Source organism: Epinephelus moara, chromosome 18, assembly GCF_006386435.1.
Source record: "Epinephelus moara isolate mb chromosome 18, YSFRI_EMoa_1.0, whole genome shotgun sequence".
Lineage (NCBI taxonomy): Eukaryota > Metazoa > Chordata > Actinopteri > Perciformes > Serranidae > Epinephelus > Epinephelus moara.
The window spans coordinates 8,144,750-8,162,899 of record NC_065523.1 but is presented as its reverse complement, the minus strand read 5'-3'; the positions used below and the strand labels follow the sequence as shown (position 1 = coordinate 8,162,899).

At 39.0% G+C, this 18,150-nt stretch overlaps 1 protein-coding gene across 2 annotated transcripts; it reads right to left on the bottom strand.

Annotated features, from left to right (window-relative positions):
* Nucleotides 1–7,975: 7,975 nt before the first annotated feature.
* On the bottom strand, nucleotides 7,976–17,481 carry prr15la (proline rich 15 like a). 2 transcript variants are annotated; one of them, XM_050068256.1, is made up of 2 exons: nucleotides 16,985–17,481; nucleotides 7,976–10,601 (listed from the first exon to the last, which is right to left on the bottom strand). In XM_050068256.1, exon 2 carries the CDS (start codon nucleotides 10,570–10,572, stop codon nucleotides 10,210–10,212), a length of 363 nt encoding a protein of 120 aa, XP_049924213.1. In that variant the 5' UTR covers nucleotides 10,573–10,601; nucleotides 16,985–17,481; the 3' UTR covers nucleotides 7,976–10,209. The 2 variants fall into 2 exon arrangements, with proteins under 2 accessions (XP_049924213.1, XP_049924212.1); XM_050068255.1 differs by having other exon boundaries at nucleotides 16,706–17,474.
* Between the last annotated feature and the right edge of the window lie 669 nt (nucleotides 17,482–18,150).

The window sequence follows — 18,150 nt, the reverse complement described above, 5'->3', positions numbered from 1 at the left end:
TGTAACACACGCGATTCCTCCAATCAGAAACAAGTTAGAGTGGTGACACTTACTGTGCACATGCTCAGTACATGCATGTGGAAAAAGAGCACCAACATTTTACCTCAGGAGAAGCTATCAACAAAAAAAGGATTTTGAGGTATGAAAGTTAAGTTTTGGATGTACACTGTTTTTCTTCTGGTGTCCAAATTTAAGATGACTAGAAATTTAAACTTACATGTCTTTTATCTCTAAGTTGTTGGTTAAAAATTAACATGACCAACTTGTGCTAATACAGTTGATTTTGTCATGGCTGCATGATCGGGGGCAATAGTAACACTGTAGCCACTGGTAGCTAGCGTCTCACCCTATTCACCTTATTTTCAAACACGGAAGTAAATAGTGATTAATTTCCGTGTTTTTGTGCGTGACTTCGGGTCAGCCGCTTTCCCTTACAGGAGCTAACGGTGCAAGCTAATGTTTTCAATTTTCAATTGTTTATGTTAGTCAATCAGTTAGTTAGTTAGTTAGTTAGTCTGTAGATAACTGTGCCCACGTTTCCGTTATCCAGTAATTGCCGGTAAAAATAATTCCCTCTAAACGCGAATAAATCGCACATCAATCAAAAACTATGAACCAAAAAAGCACAATCTATCCTGAGAGAGAGACAAACTGCTTGATCCCCATCTCCAGAGTACCAGCAGAGAACCTGCAGAACCGAATCAGCGAAAAAACACACCGGGCTACACAGCCTCTCTACCTGAGCAGCTGAAGCTGCGGCTCGCACCCTCGACACACAGACGGTGCTTCTGCATGCCAACCAAACGTGTGCGCAACTGTGCGAAATAAATATGTGAGGTGTACGCTGCTTTTCTATCTTTTTTTTCTTTTCTTTCTTTCTTTCTTTCTTTCTTTCTGTCAGTGACATACACTCCTAACACAGGACGGGTTGTTTTTATTGACTGAGTTGATTATTAAGCCACAGTGATGCGCGGATTGGCTCTGATAGCACCCGAATCAGCATGTACGCATCAATCATCCAGCCGTTACAACATGATTGAGCTAGCAAAGCAGTTTTGTGTTGCTGTGTGTGGTATTTTTTCAGTTTTGGGAAATCAGGATGTCTAGAAAGCATCAGTGGCTGCAGCTGACAGGGACAGCTAACAGCACCAGCAAAGCTAACATCAGGACGTCATCTGTTAAAAGCCTCCCATTGTCGGATACGACATGAAACTACTCCAGTTAGCTCAATCATGTTGTAACTAAGACATCCGCTGGAAAAAATATTTTTTTCATGGACTGTTTATTGAGTTATTGGGTTATTACAGACGGCTAACGGCTAGAGCAGCTAACGGCTAGCCCAGCTAATCTACGATAACCATGTTATTAATTACAAAACGTTCACACAGAAATAGTAATGTTTGTTCAATCATTGTGTTTATAGACTTTACAATAATGTTTGTTCAATCATTGTGTTTATAGACTTTACAAACATCAGATTAGTCTAAACGGTGATGTAGTGACGTGAAAAATGTGATATACATATAAATATATATATATATATATATATATATATATAGCTAAACTCAACAAGGTAAACAACAAGGCGATTCCCATTTACACAGCGATCAAGAGTGCTGGACTGGAAGTGTCACACAAAAAAACGGAAGCTGGCTGCATTCTGTTTTGTCTCCGTGTTTCCGTGAAAAATAAGGTGCATAGGTTCACTGAGGTGGATAGAACCATTATTGTTGGAGCCCTGTATTATATTATTGAATTGTACAAGCTCCCTAGTTAAGTTACAGATTTTAAATATGACATTTTGTGGCAGCCTAGCTTATGTGATGTTTGTACCTAGGGACTACTCGTTATGGTAACTCTGTCTTCCAGACACATTTTGTAGTTTAGTGTTTCAGTAGGCCTATTTTAAATTTCAGTGTTATTCATTGTACAAGCTCTCTAGTTTAGCTATAGATTTTTAATAGGCTATGGAATTTTGTGCCAACCAATGTGATGATTGTAACTAGGGACTACTATGGTACCTCTGTATTTTAAACACGTTTGTATTTTAGTGTTTTAGTATTTATAATTTCAGTGTTGTTCATTATCTCTGTTGCATGCCGAAATAAATTACCCACATTTGGCTTATTTCATTTCATGGCTTATTTCACAGTGTTACAATTGCCCCCAACCACTGCTACAATAGCAGTGAAAATATATAAACTCTATTATTAAATACTGGGCATATATACAGTATGTGTATATATGGTTCAAAAGATGGCTGGTGTATTTAAAGTAGTCAGTGAGTTAAGGAGTTAAGGAAAGTTAAGGAAAGTGTAAAAAATGTTACAATTGCCCCCGGTCTCCCCTACTCTCTGTCCGGTATCGGGAGTGACTATTCCGTGTCCTCTGAAACAGCGCCCCTTTACTCCGGTCTTTCATTTACTCTGGTCTCTCCTGAACCTATAAAGGTGCAAAAAATGAATATTACCATGTGTGCCTCTTGGACGAAAATTTGGGGCCATACTTCCTTTGCAACCATGTCGGCTCTCTGCTCTGTTGCTATGTCGGCGCTCTCTGCCGCAATACTGCAAGAACTGGAGTTCAGTTCTTGCAGTATTGCGGCAGAGAGCGATACTGCAGTAATACTGCAAGAACTTGACTCCAATTATGTGACCTTTTACTCTAGATCATAAAATAAACTTACATAAAGAACAATACATTTTTCTTTAACCGAACAATATTTTTAAAGGTGGTATGTTTTAAATCATTTTAAAATAAAATTACCTTTTTAAGTACCTATTTCTTACTTTTTAATCAGTTTTTAATGACAATAAATTAAACGTGAAATTTTGACAGAAAATATGAAAAGCATTTCAATTAATTTTCAGTACAAAATATCTCTCAGACAATTACACTGTTACTCATGGAGTCCGCTCGCCCCTCACTGTGTGTTCAGTGTGAGAACTCTGTACTGCTTTCTCTTCACTGCTCCAGCTCATGGACAACTGCTGATGTGTCACACACTTTGGCCACATCGTTATTCAACACAATTCAAAGGACAGTAGGACCACGAAACTGAAAATGATGTGGCTACATTGAGGCTAAAAACAGAGTTTAAATGACGTTTTTCCAAACAACTTTTTATGTCGGGGCTTCAGGACACTTGGATCACTACGCACAAGCAGTAGGGAGATATTCTGTTGTTTCAATTGTGTGTTTTTTGAACGTTTTAATCTGGGGCGCCCAGCCTCCATTAGGTGGAGTTGTGCTGCTAACCCCTCTCCCCTTGGATCTCCGCAAGGGATTTGAGGACTCTAAAACATCATCTGAGCCTCCCTCGGCATATGGGTGAGTAGATAATGGCTGAATTTTCATTTTTGGGTGCACTATCCTTTTAAGAGGTGTCCTCCATTCTGACCTTGGGACTTCCAGCCCATACTCAGTGCAGATGTTCCTGTGCACTATGTCAGCCACTTGGTATTGGCTGTCATGTGCACTGTTTCTGCCTGCATCTTACACGCTGCCATTATGTGCTGAACTGTCTCAGGAGCATCTTTGCAAAGCCTTTCTGGGCCTTGCTCATGTATTGGGCCATGTGTCTATTCATCTTCGCCGCTATGATGAACAGGCACATGGCCTGACAGGAGCTTCCATGTTGTACAGAGGCAGGTAATTGGCCGGTAAATGGATGGGACCGCGCCCTTTTGGGGATTCTTCGTGATCAAGACTGTTTGTCCCTGGGTCATCCACTCTGGATGGGTCCCATCCATCTGCAGCTGGTTCATTTGTGCTGCCAGGTGTTCATGGAGTGCAGTTAGTTTCTTTAGCTGGTCGGTGCGGATCATGTCAGAGCCTGCTGCTGTCCAGCTCTTCATACCTGATACTCTTTCCTGGATGTCTACCATTGTAATGGTAACTGGCTCTGGTTCTGGGAAATTGCTGTGGTCTGCTCCTAGATCCACTAACCACTTAGCATTGGTGTTAAGTGATGCCTCCTTCTCCCTTATGCTCTTCAGGTATTGTGCAGTTTCAGCCGTGGGTGGATCTATGGTCGTGTTATTACCTTGCCACTGAGAGTGCACTTTGGATGGTCCAGTGGAAAACAACCTATTTATTCCTCTGGCTTATACTTCTCTTGCATCTCTTTAGGTAGGTGAGCCTTTGCTTGCCAGTCTCCAGTGCCTCAGGTATACAGTTTGTTGTACTTCCTAGGGATCCCTTTCTTCCCCACACCTTTCTGTAGCTCTGAGAGTTGACTAACCTCTTTCCATGTTGCCTTGATCTTGGCCTCCAGCCTCCTTCTCCATGGAGGAAAATGCTCTTTGTGGCTCATGGTGTTCATCTTGTCGCCAAGCATCTCTAGGATCACTGTTGCTGTGGTGTATATTAGCTGATTTGGCTCAGTTACTTGGTTGTGCTGCATTCACATCATTTAGCAGACTTTCAGAGGGTGCGGTATGACTCTTGTTTTTGTGGTTTCACTCACCTGAGGTAGGCTAGCAGCATTAAGAACCTTGTCTAAGGGTTCAGACTGTGTTACCTGCCCTGACCGGGATTTGACTATACAATATACACAATATATATTACTAAATAATAGCTAGATATACAATATGTATAACTTTAAAAGTTTTTAAAAAGTATATATGTATAGGGTGGATTAAGGGTGTTTGGGATAAGAGGTCAAATGAGACAGTATAACTATACAGGTTTTATTTTCTCACCTATCATCACTTTCATAGGTGTGACATCAGGAAGGTGCAAGAATCAAACAGGAAGTTGACCCTGCAATGCATTAGGCAAGGAAAATGACATGAGCTAGTTTTCATCATAAGGTCATGAAATTATCATAGATAATATATTGTACAAACCTATGATGGAAACGTGATTATGATGTACTACTGCTCCAATATCAGAAACAATGTGTTTATTTCATGTGTCTGTTTTTGCTATTAAGATGTTTTTATTTTGTCCTATTAGCACAAACATGCTTTGGGTGAATGGGACAGCATGGTTTTGGGATAGCGCTAAAAGGTAAAGAAAATTATCAACCTTGCAATAGAGAACCATTTTGCATGTTTTCATGCTCTAGATTAGTGCTTCATAACCTGTTTGTGTCTGCAGAACAATAATCAACCATAAAAATATTTACAGACTAGCTGATTTTGCTCAGTGTATTTTTGCAGGCCATTTTTTGTCAGCTGGACTAGCCAACTAGCAAAAAGCACCAAGTTTACACTAGTACACTATCCAAGCCAAACCAAACACCTAGCCTTGACCTCTTAACCCAACACCAGCTAATCCTGATTAGCATGTTTTGACCTGTGTAGCATGTGTTCACTTTTTTTGAAGTCAAACATTTTTGTATAAATGTGTTCAGTGAATGAGGAGAGAATTAAGGGGGGTGCGAGAGTGAGGAAAGACAGCTTTATATTGCACGAGTGTGGGTGGACTTCAGCGATAAAGTTTGACAAAAATATACATGGAGTCTTAATGAAATGAACTGTGCAATAAATATGCTTACACTAGCCTAAATCAGTGAATTGTGCTCTCCCAATCACCCAAAAAGTCCTGTCCCAATCACCCAAATGATACAAAAAAGGGGTTTGGGGTCAGTTTACTTAAAAGGGTCATGCATCCTTGAAAAATGATAAAACTTTCTTTTCTCCTCAAATGGATAGGTTAGATCTTCAGTATTACAGAAATGTATCATTTGTTGGGGTATTTTGTTAAAATTATAACAATAAATAAAACTGTATAATAATAAACACTATGTTTTTCCTTTCTAATTTGATTTTAAAGACCTGGTTGGCACATTTTCATTTATCAGCAAACTAAAATAGAGAGTGCTCTAATAGGAAAGAAAAAAAGACAGTGTGTAGTTTTGCAACAGACTATATTGCACAGTTGGTTAACTGCCAAGGCAATCTCACAGGGTACTCTAAGGAGAAATGTGGGGGTTTTTGATCCTGTTTTGGTTTGTTTATCTGTTGAATATGAAATATACTAATTTTATTATATACCTGTGTAAACATGACAATTGTAAGTTTATTTGTTTATATCAACCCAAGGTCTATATTTATTTATTTATTAATATTGAAAAAGGAAATCAAAGCCACCTACCTTTCCTAAAACAAGTTAAATTTACTGGAAAGAAACCATTTACATTGCAGGCCTGGAAAATAAAACAAGTGATAAGAGTCCTGTGGTTGTATGGAAACACAATCAGATTTTTAAAAAGGAGAGAGGGTGGTGAAAGCTGCAGCCAGAGCAAGAGGCAGAGGCTCATTTGCACCGTGCAATGTAAAGAACAGAGACAACAGAGACAACCCAGCAGACACGTAACAAAGAGCTCACCATGTGCACGCAGCTGCTGCACACACATACACACACACACACAGGTGTGCACACACACACACACACACACACACACACACAAAAATAAAATGTGTTTTAATAACATTTCAAGCGTGAATTGTGCGTTTCATTTTCATAATCTTCATTCATTAAGTGCATATGTATGGAAGAGGACTAGGTACGGAAGAGGATTAGGGCCACTGTGGAAAAAAAAGTGAGTTCTGACTTTTTTCTCAGAATTCTGACTTCTGAGTTTAATCTCACAATTCTGAGATTAAAGTCAGAACTCACTTTTTTTTCCACAGTGGCCCTAATCCTCTTCCGTAGTTACCCATTGCTTTGTTGTTATGAAGCCACCAGTTTTGGCATTTTGGCCGTCACCATCTTGGTTTTTTGGAGCCAGAAGTGACCATATTTGGTTAAGAGATTAGTGCTGTGTTGGAGCGAGGGTGGATCTGACTCACCCAGTGCAGCCTGTCACTCAAGTAGCCATGCCCCTAAATAACCCTAACTATGGGCCTTAAGCAAATGTAAACAGGTGAGTTATAAAATATTCACCCCCTGTACAGTGTAAATATTGAAATTAACTATAGAGAGCAAAATTGTTTTTGTACCAGGCTGAAAACATGTTTATTTCTGATAAAGTTGGGCATTTCAACTTGGGGATCCATGGGGGTTGACTCTGTTTTAGAGTCAGCCTCCTGGTCATTTGATGAACTGTGGTTTTTGGTACTTTGGCAATGGCTTCATTTTTAGCCTCGAAGGGTGCCACTTGGTTTTGGATGGGAGAAGGTTACATGATCGTCAGCTACCATTGCTATGGAGAAGGCGCCAGTACGCTTTGAGCTAGGATTAGGGTTAGCAAAACTGTCATTTAATTCAAACCGATTTCAGTCTTGTACAATATCTTTATTTAGCTTGACATAGATCATCTTGATGCAATGTAATAACTAGCTGTACTAGATGTTATATATAGTCAATAGATATATCTCTTTACAAGTGAAGGGGATTGTAAACACGTGTATAATCAGATATTAAATTAAATATAAATTCATTATAAAAATTCATTTTAATCATGTTTAACCCATATTTGGCAGTCCTTCCTGTCACTGACTATACTCACAATAGCTGAGGTCAAGAGCTTTCTATAATAGTTGATCCCATGCCTGTAGCACCTATTGTTGGTAATTATAAGCACTCAAACATGCTAAGTGGTCCATGTTCAAAGGTCAAAGCAAGAGACCTACAGTATACAATCTTCATACTGACATATAATACTCTCCAGGTTGCGACCTTCCCACCAATGTATTTGGTTTAACTCTATGGGAAAATTGTAATTTTCTCCTTTCATCTACAAAAGAAGTGATGGCCAAATAAAGCTTCATGAGCCATTTTCTTTATTTTCTGAGCGCACTAGAGGGCACTCTCTCTTCAACAAAGGGTTGAAAGCACACTGGACTGCCATTGCTTGAGCCTTTTTTTAATAAACGTAGAGCACCGTCTAGTGGCATCAACAAATACAACCAGTGGTTCATGATTCTTTATTTGGACATCATCACACACAAGCCATCTGTGGCCTTGTCTCATGGCCCAGTATGAAAAAAAAGAAGCTTTTTGTTTGTTAGGTTTTGAGTGGAAATAATGACCAAAATGAGTCACCTTCAAAGATTACAATATAGCGTTTGCTCCCAAAAGATACAACACAGAAGAAAAAAAAAAGACAAAAATAAGGTAACAATAATAATAATAATGATAATAACAACAGATAAATTAACAGAGTAATATTAAGAATAAATTGAAATTTTGTAATTATTCACAGAATGTAATCGTAATACAGTTGGAGATAAAATGGGATCAAAAAAATTTAAATTAAAGTTGACTGTAACAAGGAAATATAGGTTGGGCTGTGGACTAATATATTAGGTATATGGAATATAAAGTTGACATGAATTAAAATTAAATGTGACGTGCTTAAATAATTATTAATAAAAAAATAAATAATAAATCAACAGTGGAGGTTGAATGCAATGTTAAACTTCAGGTCCAGTTTGATGAAATACATGAAAATGACAAGTGCAGGGATTAAGTAAGGGATGTGAAATGTAAAGTCCAGTTTGATAACTCTGTCTTCATCCCGTTTATATGACCATGGTACGAGATTTGATGCAAACACACACACCTACACACACACACACACACACACACACACACACTCACACACACACACACACACACACACACACACACACACACACACACACACACACACACACACACACACGTGTTGGGTAACTGGACAGGTTATAGTATCATCCCTACAGCCACGTTTCTTAATTTTTACTGTTATTCACATCTGTTAATGTATATTCTTTATACATTTTTTGGCATGGATGTAAGTCTAAAATAAAAAATACAACTGCAAGAACAAATCATTTACTTTTAAAACCAGACACTTTTTATTCATACAATTAATTTACAAAAAAAAATCCCAAGTTTTGGAGCACTGACAAACCAAATTGAAATGTTTATAGCAACTGTAGGAGCATGACATCTATTTTGATACTTTAACACAAAACTAAAATAGGGGAGAGTTTGAATGAACAGGTTCAATTTGTTAAAAGGTTAGGGTAGGGTTCTGGATAGCGCAATGCTGCCCTCTACTGGTTTTATTGGCAACATGTGCACATTGGCATCTTCATTTTCAGGAAACAGTCATTGAACACCCACAGCCTCCCCAGTTGGACTTCTTAAGCAATGGCTGAGAACTTTATAGAATATTTGCTCTCTTTCAGGTTCAATTTCATGTTTTCCTAGATGTTGATTCCATTAAAATACATTGTCTTGATTAAAAAAGGTAGACCACAGTATATATATGCATTAGTATTGCAGCTAACATGTAAGGGTGAACTTTTTATTAAAAAAAAGTACGTAAAGGCAAGTGAATTATCATTATTCAAGTCAGGCAGAATTTTACAGTAGGTTTTAAACATTTTGTTTTTTAAATTCAAAAATAATTTAAAGATGTGTAGATCCACGAAGTATGGCTGGATAAATTTGCTATGTGGTCTAGGTGTACTTTGAACTTTGAGTGAACTTTGAGTCATTTTAAGGTATGTCCTCACCAGGTTTGTTGTCCTAGCTGTAACATTTATTGCCTAAACCTAACCTCAATAACTCTGCGTTAATCAGGTAACTTTAGGTAATTTCGTTGTACTTGTATAACGACAATAAAGTACTATTCTATTCTATTCTAACTGTACGTTAAGGACATAACGTTATTCGTAGGACGCAAGTTCGTACAGTATCATACTAACTGTTGTGCATGCATTTTTTTGTACGATATCATACAAACCATTCTATGAGAATGATGTTGACGTTAGCAGTGTACTTGCAGACAGGGAATGACTCAACTGGAGAATGGTGGCACTCTCTGCCGTGGAAAAAAAAAACCAAAATCACCAGTAAAAGCTTCTAAACACAACTGTTCCAGCAGGAATATGATCTGAAAACCGGGGAGAAATTTCCAACCATGTTTACATGTCTTCCTGTTGTTAGCATGTAGCTTCATTTAGCAGTATAGGCTACGTGCCTGGAACAGAAGACCTTATGAAGAAATCCAGCATAATGTGACCTCATACTGTAGCCAGAGTAGAAAAAACTGTTGGAGATGGAGTGTTCACAATGGTAGCAAACCTGAGGTTTTTGCTCACAGGAATTATTTCTACATACCTTTACCCTGCTATTTGAAACTTTGGCCATGTCTACATGAACATCCTTCATTTTAATGCTATATATATGACATAAAATAAGGAAAAGCATAATAAGTCCCTTTTAAACTATACAGTGGATGAAGCAGCAACCACCACCACACTGTCACTTCCCGGCCCTCTGGTTCTCATCTTTTGTGGGGTCACCCCCTGGAAACATCTCCGGGTTCTCCGCCAGACTGGCTCGCACTTTCTTCTTCTCCTTAAACCTTCCAGAGTGAGACACCTTGACGTGGCGCCCCTTGGTGGATGTTGTTTTATCCATGATCCTCTCCAGTCGGGCATCTAGCTGAGAGTTGTGTATCATGTTCTCCGGGTGGGCAGCAGCTGTAGTGGCTGTGCTGGACCCATGCTGGCCAGTGGTTGCATTGGAAACAGACTCTGCGGGGATTTCATACAGAACCTTGGGCTGGGATTTTTTTCTCCTCAGGAAGGTCAGCTTCCACCAGCCTGGAGACGGCTCTGCCATGATGGATGAATGGTGGGATGGAGGGAATGCTGGAGAGAGGGTAAAAAATATATATTTTTAAAAGAAAGTACGGTTTGGTTTGGTCAGTTGTCAGTGGGCACGCCCACAGTTTGGAGAAGCAGGCTGGAGTCCAACACCAAAACTAAGCAATGTACTGCTGTGGAGGGGTCAGCAACAAAATGTATTTTAGCCACTAAGAAGAGTCCCCATTAAAAAATCTATATCAGTTTATATTGCTTTCCTCAAAGCCAGAGTCCATTGAGAAAATCACTGATTTAACATCTCTGAGCACAGCAGCTGCTGGTCTACCACTGCCTCGATCAGTTATTTTTTGTTTGTGTTATTGTTTAACTTTGGCATTTAAGTCACGCAGTAACACAAACAATCTAACTGATCAAGGCAGCGATAGATCAGCAGCTCCTGTGATCAGTGAGCCAAAATTGCTGTTTTTGTCTATTGAGTCTGGTGACTTTTGACCAGAGCATAGATGGGGAACTGAAGCCATGAATGGCTTTTCCTGTCAAAACGTCATCTGACATGAAGGTAAAGCGGTGGATAATATTCTCAATATAGCATACACTTATTAGTTGCCATTTTGCCAACCAACCACCAATGGCAATGTAAATATTTCAGTGTAATTCAATAGTCTCCATATGCTGTGGATGCACACAACCTCATATTACCATGTGTCATTGTGTCATGTGTGTGTCAAAGAGAAACATAAGTCAGGCTCATGGATATGTGAGTGCACCAGCCCTGTCTTTTAGAACTTAGGTCTTCAAAGTTTATCAGGCTAAGGGGACAGGTGCCACACAGTCATTTAGCATTAGCTAGAAGTTAGCCTATAATCAATATTATGGGCTGAAAATTAAAAAAATAAATAAATAAAATAAATCCTTTTTTTTGCAAATAGGTCGATTTATCTTTGCTATTATTATGTTGGATTCATTTTAATGTGTTTTTTCATAAATATTTAATTTTTTGAAGAAAAAAGAAATTGCCCCCCTGCAATAACTCCATTTAGTAGCCCAGGCTATTATGTGCTTAATTCACTGAACTTAACAGGCCTGTATTTGGGACAGGCAACTATATGAGACAGGCCTTAAATTCCTTTACATGAAACTGTTGCTCAGTTAAGATGGGTAATATGATCAATTTGTTTATTTGAACAATTATGAATATTACTTTTAAAAATTAGGCTTCAAATAACCACTATCATTACCAATCATTCATTTGATCTGACAGACAGCACATCAGAGACAGAAAGAGAGCATTATGACGACACTCGAGGATTATGGCACCTGGCATACCAACCCAACACCACTTTATCCTGTTAAAACAAATAATACTCATAACTTTTCATGAAAAACCCTTTTGATTCTTTTAATCAGAGGACCCTTACGGACAAAAGGAATATTTTAACTTACTGGGTAATCAGAGAATGGACACGTATTCTGACTTCATGACAGATTCAGAGGAAGGGAGTCACCACTTGTTTTTCATAATGTCAGTACAGCCAAATGAATGACAGTCTTCTCTGGTGCTCATGGTTTCGGTAAAATTAACTGAACTATTGAATTGCAGAGAATCTAACCAAGCTAACGATGTGTAGACACAGCTCTATAACGTAAGCTCCAGCAAGTAGCCAACAACCTGCTTTCGTACATCCAGAGAACTTATATAAAAATGAACTGCTTGGCAGACTTGTTATCTAATTGAGACAGGCCTTCATTTGTCAAGATGTGGAGCCACACCAGGATAGTAAAATTCAAGTTTAACAGTATATACATAATAATATACATAAATTAATGTCTTTGGTATGGTGGTGGTGACCCTGAACAGCCCCCCTAAAAATGTTGCTGTGCGTGGCCAATTTCCATTGTGTCTCACTCAAGGCATTTCTAAAAACTTTGCAGCCCTGAAAAGGGGAGTTTTAAATGCAGTTTAAATGGTGAAAATGTATGGTATGTGCATAGGGGTGTCCACAGTCTTGATAGAGCATTTAAGTCCTTAAAATCATGGTTTGTTTATGACCAGGCCATCATCAGCATCATCATCATTATTATTTTTAAAGGGTAAAGGAGAAACAATCCACTAACACTAAGATATGACCTACTGTAGAGATCAACTTGCACTTTGGTTAACTGTTCTATTATCTAGAACTTCTGCTAACTGTCCCAGCTGGCATGCAAACTGGCTGCAGGTCAGTTCCTGATTGCCTTGTGGCCCCAGGGCAAGTTTTATAGCAGCTGAGTAAACAGAAACTAACCCACATTGTTTTATTATGTCTTTTCTTCTTTCTCTCTCTCTCTCTCTCTTTCTCTCTCTCTCTCACACACACACACACACACACACACACACACACACACACACACACTCTCACTCTCTCTTTCTCATGAAGATGTGATACGCTCAGCTAACTGATATTGTTTGGCTCCCTTTGTCCCATTTGATGTGGATTCTATACAACTTTTAAGTGATGTGAGTATCGACTTCCTCGCTGCTCTGTGTTTGACCGGCTTTCTGTGGGAATGGGTGTGTTGGAGCAGTCATGTTGCTTTTTGAAAATAATATTTTTTTAGATTCAGTGTTCCTTTTGTGGTGTTACATAGGTGTTGTGCACCTGCAGATTCAGAAAAAAACTGTCAGGATGTCTCAATGTTTGTCATGCAACTTTAAAACTGGAACAGTGTATCCGTGATTAGCCAACAAAATAAAATGTGTCAATTTCAGCGCAGTGTTTCAGAGAAGGAGAGGAAATGTTGCTATTAGTTTAGCCTTCTGTTGGCTGGATTTCAAAGGCTCATGGCTGCAGCTTCATGTTCTCATGTGTGGACTTAACATTAGCCAGAGCCTCAAATCACAGTGTGTACTCCACCTCACTCCCCACTGACACAGACCAGCTTGCCGTTAGGAGAGCAGGTAGCAGTTCCGGAGACTGACCCCCCCACACATTCTCACTCTGACCTAGTCACACATTGACATTTGGTCAAACCCTGGTCATACCCTGGGTGCGTTGCTTATTGACGTTCTGGGACACAGTGTCAACCTCAGCCTCTGTTACATGCATTGTGTCTTTATTTCCATATTCACAGGAAATGTACAGTTTCCATACAGTATCTTTCAAAATAAACGCACTGCACTGGTACAGCACTGCACATAGATGTTTATTTCCTTCAACAACGAATACATGTGATTACTGTTATGTGTCACTCTGTGTTTTGTTATTGTTTTGCATGTGTGTGTGTCTGTTTTATGTTTCTGTGTTCTAGGTGCAGTTCACTAAGGAGTGAAGTTCGCATGAAGTTGTGGGCTGGGTCTATATAAGTGGCTCCTTTCTCCGCCCCCTCTCTCTCTCAACTCCCTGGCACAAGATTCCAAGATATCCTTTTTGCATTTAACCCGGTGTTGTGTCCCTCATTGTGTTGCGGCTTGAGCCGGTCGTAACATTACGCACGGCACCCAACAAAAACGCTAACTGCAGCTACAGGGGACCGGACAGCCCCGACTCCCCTGCTGGATCAGCAAACTTTCTGTTGCTGCTGTTACAAAGGTTAAACCTGGCACTGCCACTCGCCATCAGCCTGCTGTAACATCTAGCGCTGGCCAAATTTGAGCTACTACAGCCGCCAACTGAAAGTCTGTTTCCAGAGCTGCTGTCTGTTTCCTCCCGGCTAAGCAGTCCACAGCAGCAGCGAGCAAGCTGGAGAGACAGTTGGATGATCAGCTTGCTAACTCTTGTCTAATTTGTGGTCTGCAAAGGTGTACTCTTAAATGGGATCAAATACAACTTATTTACTGATCCATATCATTAATAATACAAGGTAAATATGTTTACATGATAAATAAATGTATTGTCATTAAAACACTCTTCAACTTGTAATTTTTATGTTAAGCAACACATCAACACTTGTACATCTCAGGACTTTTTCAGAAAAGAGCGGTCAGAGCCTGAATACATACTGAAATACAAAAAAAATCAATGAAGTAGATGCAGCTTGAATCACTGTAACAATGCAACCTTTTGAATGAAATCTGGTGGATAATAACTGGAATCCAGTAGAATACATGTACTGCTACAATACAATTATGAAAAGTGTTGGTGAGAAGCTGCGGCCGCTGTGCTGTAAGAGAAATCAATGCTTTTCAATTTCAAAACATAGTCTGTGGTCACTGTTGTCTGGGTGTAGTCACTGTGTTACCAACCACGATGTTTACTGTGTGTGTGTGTGTGTGTGTGTTTGACAGAGAGATCAAACATGGGAGAGGGTGTTCAAAGGTTGTTATGCCTCAGGTAGCAGACTACTGGACCAAACGTGTTGTTTAAAACTGGTGTGTCCACTAAATTACAATGAAAAGGTCAAAATGTGCCCACTCACATGTTACACATACAATGTGTTGTGCAACAGCCAGAACTCTAACCTGTGAGCTTTTAAGAGCAGAAAAGTCCCTCATGCCACTTGGAAACCTTGCCTTCCCTGCCATAACATTATTTGTACAAGCATTTATGTTACTGAAAAAATAAATCATTTTGCCTTTTGAGGTGTGGTCGTGTTAAGTATCAAGACAAAACCTCTAAAGTGTTTATGCGCCCTAGAGGATAAGGGGTTGTATGGGGTACAGTGTATTACATACAGTAGATGACTGTTGGTACGCCTTCAGTTTGGAGAAGCAGGCTGGAGTACCGCCATGAAAGCTAAGCAATCTATTGCTGTGGAGGGGTCATAGCAAAATATATAGCCACCTAAAAAAACATTTTAACAGTTTAAGTGCACATTTAAGTATAGCTTTCTGTTAGACAGCCCATTCTGATGGAAAGCCATTAACATCTTCAGTTCTCCATCTATGTTATCGTCAGAGCCACCAGACTCTATTGAGAAAAAACAGTAGTTTTTGCTTGCTGACCACATGAGCTGCTGGTCTACCACTTTAAAAATGATGATAACCATTGTATTATTTTATCTTAATGTTGTGTCAATGTATTATGGTCCTTTTCCTTACAGCAAGGAAAACAAACAAAATCACTAGCATACCAATGTCTTGGCAGCTAACTAGCTATTTCTATGTCACATTTTTGTAGCCTACAGAGCACAGCTAGTTGATTGCGTGAAAGTTTTCAATGAATCACTAGTGTCCTGAAAACGAGGGGTAGGGGTAAAAATCAAATTATTATTTGTAGTATTTTGTTTTGGATGAAACTTATGGACAGATACAAGAGCTGATTAACAACTAACCGAGTCTCCCTGGTACAACTGGATGAAAAGATTTAAAACCAATGACAAATTGGCTGTAAAAAAAAAAAAAAAGAAAAAAAAAGGGTAATGCAATAGGGTTGTTAATGTTAAAATTTAAAGCAGAATGGGAAAACAGGAAACAGTTTCTTGATAATTCATAAAAAGGCCATCAAATTTAAAAAAAAAAAAAAGGAGAGACATGATAATTAGTAACTTTTCATAGTCTGCATTTCATCTTTTCCTTTGTCATTATCTGTTTCCAAGATGGCTGTTGATCAGACACAAGCGGTCTGAAGTGGTGCTAGTAAACCAGTAGAAGAGGAAAGTCCCAACCATTATGGACCACTGCATTGACAAAAAAAATTAGTACCAAGAAACCCATCAGTGGGAGAATAATATCAAAGCAGACACATATCTGATCACCAAAGTGCTGATCAGTTAGAGAACTATGGTTCAGATGAACGCATGCCTCACTGCCTCTTGAAAGTCTCAAACACCACCAGTATTACTATGATTATGTAACTGTATGGCCACAATTATTGCTTAAAATTCAGACTCTGGTTTTGTGTTTTTGGGGGGAAAAATAGAAAAGTAAAGAAAAAAGTTTGAAAAAATGTTTTTGAAAACAAAAGCCACAGTTTATTTTTCTCTTCCTGGGAAATGCGTCCCAAAATATTAAAATATGACTTATTAAATACTTTTAAAATTTTGCAGGTAGTTTTCTGTCAGCTAAACAACTAACCAAACTGAACCTTGTGTGGTTCATCAAGAAGTATCCTGATCCTTGATAGATAGATAGATAGATAGATAGATAGATAGATAGATAGATAGATAGATAGATAGATAGATGTAGGAGCCGAGTACAAAGTACCAGTTGCTATGCAAAGCTATAGACTCACCTGTTTGATACGGATGTTTGTCTTCAGCTGTGGTTGACTTCAGCAGGTTTCGGGATCAGTTTCCAGTCTCTTCACTCCAAAACTTGTTTAACTCCAGATTTCAGTTTTCTAGCCACAAAACACTTTGGGGAACTGCATTCCATTTCCACTGTCCTGTTGACCTCTGTTATAATACTACTGTGTTTATATGCATAAGTATACTTGCAGAGGTCTGTGCTTCTTTGGTGCCGGTTTATGATAAGACGTTTCCACAAAGTGGCAGGACAATTTAAGTCTCACCTGAAGGCTTTTAATCCCGGTTTCTTCTCAGAGGAGAGTCCATCATCCATTTTCTTCACCCAGATTTACACCAAAACCATAAGTGACATTACATCTGAGGAGAGTATATTTGGAGAATCAGGCCAATAAACATGTTGCTTGATGCCGTCACCCTGTTGCAAAGTTAAAAAATCTTTCCTGAAGGTAGCGATGGCAAATCACATGAAATACTAGAAGAGAGAGCTCAGATGAGTTAGTAGTAGTCCACAGCACAGTTCCCGTCCCTCTGGTTTGTCCTTTATTCTTGTACTCTATAGTTTACTGTCCACATTCACTCCTCTGTCTGTCATCTCCCAGGTGCTGAGTGACAGGTGCTGTGCTTGGCCCCTCCTACTGACACACATACACACAAACCTTGCTGTGCTTGTGAGGGCTTTGGCTAAACTCACGATATTGACTACAATTCCTTTCCTAACCTTAAACCAACCTTTACCTTAACTCATGACTCTAATCCAGACGTAAATAATCTAAGCCTGGCTGTTCACAGTCTTGCTGCAGGTTGCATATGAGAGAGTAACAGTGACTACAATATGTTGTCAGACCCACCTTGGACAAATAATGACCCAAACCTATTAATCATTTTCATACAGCATGTTAAAATGCACCCTGATAACGTGACTGTCCTCAGAATGAGAATTTTGATATATATATATTTTTTAACAGTAATGTCAACACATCAAGCATGTTATCTTTCTCACTAAGGTTAATAATGTTGATGTGAAAGCAAGCATAACTCAAACATAATCAATCATTCAAAATATTATTGGCAGGTCTTACTATTTTCATTCTATGCCACAAAAGTTACACACTGTACCACTGCGGTATGGTTGCACTAAAAACAAGTCAAAATCTTCTGATGAAAGCTTTCATGCTGACTGAGTAGAAGTTTTATAAAATACCTACTAGTTGGTCGCTAAGGTGTTCGGGGAAATTCATAGAGGTGTCAATAGACAGTTGCTAAGGTGCCAAAGGTGATTATTAACAGGCATTCAGACCAAAACCAGCACTGCAGTAAAACAACACTACTGACTTACAGTAATGTAACACAACACTCTCTTGTGTGAAACCAAAAGTCACTATTGTTTTTATGTAATGTATCGTTACTTTGTCCCACGTGGAACAAAAAA

What these genes read in the sequence shown, in the direction of transcription:
- prr15la (XM_050068256.1), bottom strand. Translation starts at nt 10,572, where the DNA reads ATGGCAGAGCCGTCTCCAGGCTGGTGGAAGCTGACCTTCCTGAGGAGA.